A 3,634-nucleotide genomic window follows, 5' to 3' on the forward strand; every position below is an offset into this window, starting at 1 on the left:
GCTCCAGAAGCCTGGAGAAAGCAATAGTTCATGCTGAGTGAAGTTAAAATACTTGAATTGCCATGACAGATGGAGAAGGAAAGGATGAAAATGACCATGGAAGTGGGCATGCTGGAGTAGATATACCATGTGAGGCTGAAAGACCCACCAGATTATGTTCCATGGGAAGTCCCAGAGAACACAGTATTCATCAAAGCCATCAGGATTCACTGGTGAGACAGGCACCAGCATCAGTTGTATTTCTCCTCTGTAGGCTAGGACTGATGGTAGGAGTGGCTGTCACGAAACTTGGCCCACTGATAGCAACGGGGATGATGCCCTCCCTCCTTCCCTCCTTGAATCTTCAGAATTATATCTTTCATCAGTTTTGTAAAACTTTTAGCCATTATCTCTTCAGATCCATTTGCTGTCTCATTCTCTCTCTTCTCTCATTTTGAGATTCCAATTAACCAGATGACAGATGCCCTACTCTATCCTCTATGTTCTCTTATCTTCTTTTTTGTATTTTTTTATTCTTCTGTTTCTCCTTGCTTCACTTTGATATATTTTAAATTTACCGATATTTCTTCAGTCGGGTTTAATCTGCTCTGAGTTTTTATTTCAGTTTTTGCGTTTTTTGGTTCCAGAATTTATTTCTGACTTTTACAAATCTGCAATGATACTCATTATAGTTTCCAGTTCCTTGCCAAAAAGCTCAAGCTTCTTTGTAAGGCATTAGCATTAGCATCTGGGATCACGTTTAAAACATTTTAGAGTATGAGATTTTCTAAACTACCCAGGTGACTGGAGCTGGCCTCCTGTCTGTTCAAGGGATGGTTCTCTTCTAATTTACTTTTACTCCTAAGCCATCAGCCCAAACAGAGGATGGTTTCTTACAGTCCCTTCACTTGGGCAAACCTGGACTTTGTTTTCCTCCAGCCTGGCAAGGCTGAGAAATGTTCAGCTCACCTTCTTAGCCACCTCTTCTGAATTGCAAACATCCTCAGTCTAGAAGAGGTCTCAGTGCCAGGCTCACATCTCTGGATTTCTATCCTCTCTGGGGTCTTAAACCAACAATTCCTTACTTCTCATTTGCTGAGGTAGGCTGTCTCTTATCAGAGAATTTTGCATTCCTGGTAACTCTGCTTCAGGTGGAACACTGAGAGACAATTTCCTAGTGTTTAATTTAGAGTGTGGGACTTGCTCTCATCTGCAGGTTTGACCACAAAGTTACTAGCTGTGTGACTTTGGGCAAGCTCACTGAAACTCTGTTTTCTTGTATGTCAAAGGAAGATAATCAGAGTATATACAACACAGTGATTTTGAAGAATAGACAATGCATGTAAATCCCTTAGTACAGGCTGTGGTTCATAGTAAGTCCTCAAAAACTGTTAGTCTTTATTCTTAAGAAAGCTGAATTTATGAAAATACATAAATATGCATGATTGAATGCTTTGCTTTGGTGCAATGTAAGTGATGGATTTCCCTGGTGCATATAAATTTGCATTTGTTTTTAATACTTTGCTTCTTTTTTAGTCTATGAGAAATGTTTCCCTGTTATAAAGCCTGGTATTGTTGGGATAACATATCCTCATTCTCTTGCCTTCCCTTTCTACTCAGATGCCTCTAATCATTCTTTCTTATTCTTTCCAACCAATGAAACTGATTTGTCAGGGGAAAAAAAGAATAACCAGAAGTCCAAGATATATTTAGGAAACAAAAAGAATCTTTATTATTCTGACATTTTGAACAGAGTAAAAGGCTCATAAAAACTCAGTAAGCATCTGTTGATGGGTTTGATCCAATGTCTACCCAGATACAGGAGTATAGTCATTCACCATCATCCCAAATATGAGTCAACCACTGTATGATTGACTGGGAAGGGGCTTGGGAATGAGAGGGTGTCATATGATTTCTCAGAGAAAGCATCAAATGAATAAAATGATATACAATATTTAACTGGCTTAACTAAATTAAAGAAAGTTTTCAGAATGTGGTTAGTGGAGGGGAGAGGGACTCATAGGAGAGGGAACTTCTGGGGTTGCAGTCCCCTGGTTCAGGTCCCTGCTGCCCAATCTACCCACACCTCTAACAGGTTCCTTCTGGACCACTCAGGGGTTCTTCTCCAGGTCCCTGAAGTATTCCTGGACCCAGTTGTCAGTGGGATTGGCACAGATATATGCGCCTTTCTGGTGAATAAGCTGTGGAGAGGGCAGAAGTATTATATAGAGAATGAGTAAGGATGTTCTTGACCACCTGTGGCCCCTTCATCTTCATCCCTATGGGATTTATGGAGATAACCTCAGGTCATCTCCTTTCTGCTGTCTCTTTCTCTCCTCTCTTCCCTCTACTTCTGGCCACATCCTCCCTGGCTCTTGGCAGGCCCCGTCCCATGTCAGGAAACAGCCCAGTGGCCTCTCTCTGTGTGTCCTGCCTGCACAAAAAGCCCCCAGAGGGCTGGGTGCCTTCCCAGGATGGCTCCTTATCCACAAGCCAGTACGCTTGAGATCTGCTCCCTGCTCTGACTCCTGTGGATACTCCCCCACCTCCACGTCCTGTGTCTCCCCATGGCTGAGCAGGAGGACTGACACTTACATGATACCAGATCTGGGGCACTGGCTGCTGGTCTTAAAATAGTTAACCACTTTTCTGTGGGGGATTTTCTGGGAGGTGTAGGTGAAGAAGCAGGTGGGTGGGGTGTAAACCCTTTCTGTGAGGGAGCAAGAACAACAGTTACTCAGGAGTCCAGGCAAGCCCCAGAGGATCAGGAAGAAGTGGAGAGAGACAGCATAGCTCAGAGCTGAGGCTTGGGGGTAAAGGAAACTGGAAAGCATTTGATTCTTTCATTTGTTTGCTTCTCATTAATTTCCCTCGTCTTGTTTTTGGTCTTGTCACTCCATTTTGGTCTCTATCTTTCTCTACAGGGAGCTAAACCCTAGAGAGTCTACTCCCTCCTCCTAACTCTCTTTGTGGAATTTTTTTCTGATCGATTAAAGGATAAGATGGCTGAGTTAAAGTATGAATGATTTTCACAACTCTTGGGAATCGCTGAAGTGGGATTCTGAAACTTACCACCAGGATCTAAATAGACCTGGATTCTACCTCATGCTAATAAGCAAATGTATTAGACTTCAATATTCTCATCTAAAAAGTAGGATAAAACCTCTCCTAACTCCATCCTGAAGCCCAAATCAATAGATGCTTTTGAACCTTCTTGAAGAAAACAACCATGTCATTTTTGAAACCCCGTTTGAGGTTCTTTAATTTCACATGGGGGTTCTTAGGCCACAGCACTTGGGCTAGACTTCAGACCAGAGTGTGGGTAGCAACGATTAAAGGAGAGCAGGTAACAGACTCACCTTGTGCATAAGAGCAGAGGGCCATGGTGCAGAGAAGGACAAAGATGGTAGCCACGAGGACCTTCATGATGCGGGACAGGCAGGCAGAAGAGCGTGGACAGAGCTGAGATGGGGCTTGGGAACTCCCTACTGCTGGCCTCCTTCTGGAATGTGAGCTATCTTCGCTCCTTTTAATAGGTGGTCCTGGGCTGTGGGAACATAAAAATCGGAGGTGCCTAAGCAAGGAATTTTAAGTGTAGTGGTGTCGTGTGAGTTGTATAACCCAGCGTTGCCTGTGGTTACTAGAGAGGTTTCGG

The 3,634-nt window shown here is 43.3% G+C and overlaps 1 protein-coding gene across 1 annotated transcript; it reads right to left on the bottom strand.

The window, feature by feature from the left end:
• Nucleotides 1-2,090: 2,090 nt before the first annotated feature.
• LOC112065981 (C-C motif chemokine 3-like) lies at nt 2,091-3,405 on the bottom strand. Its single transcript, XM_028499482.1, is given in 3 exon segments — nt 2,091-2,180; nt 2,571-2,689; nt 3,339-3,405. Coding segments are annotated over 3 exon segments (276 nt in total).
• Nucleotides 3,406-3,634: the final 229 nt, after the last annotated feature.

This window comes from Physeter macrocephalus, chromosome 14 (assembly GCF_002837175.3).
Source record: "Physeter macrocephalus isolate SW-GA chromosome 14, ASM283717v5, whole genome shotgun sequence".
Taxonomy (NCBI): domain Eukaryota; kingdom Metazoa; phylum Chordata; class Mammalia; order Artiodactyla; family Physeteridae; genus Physeter; species Physeter macrocephalus.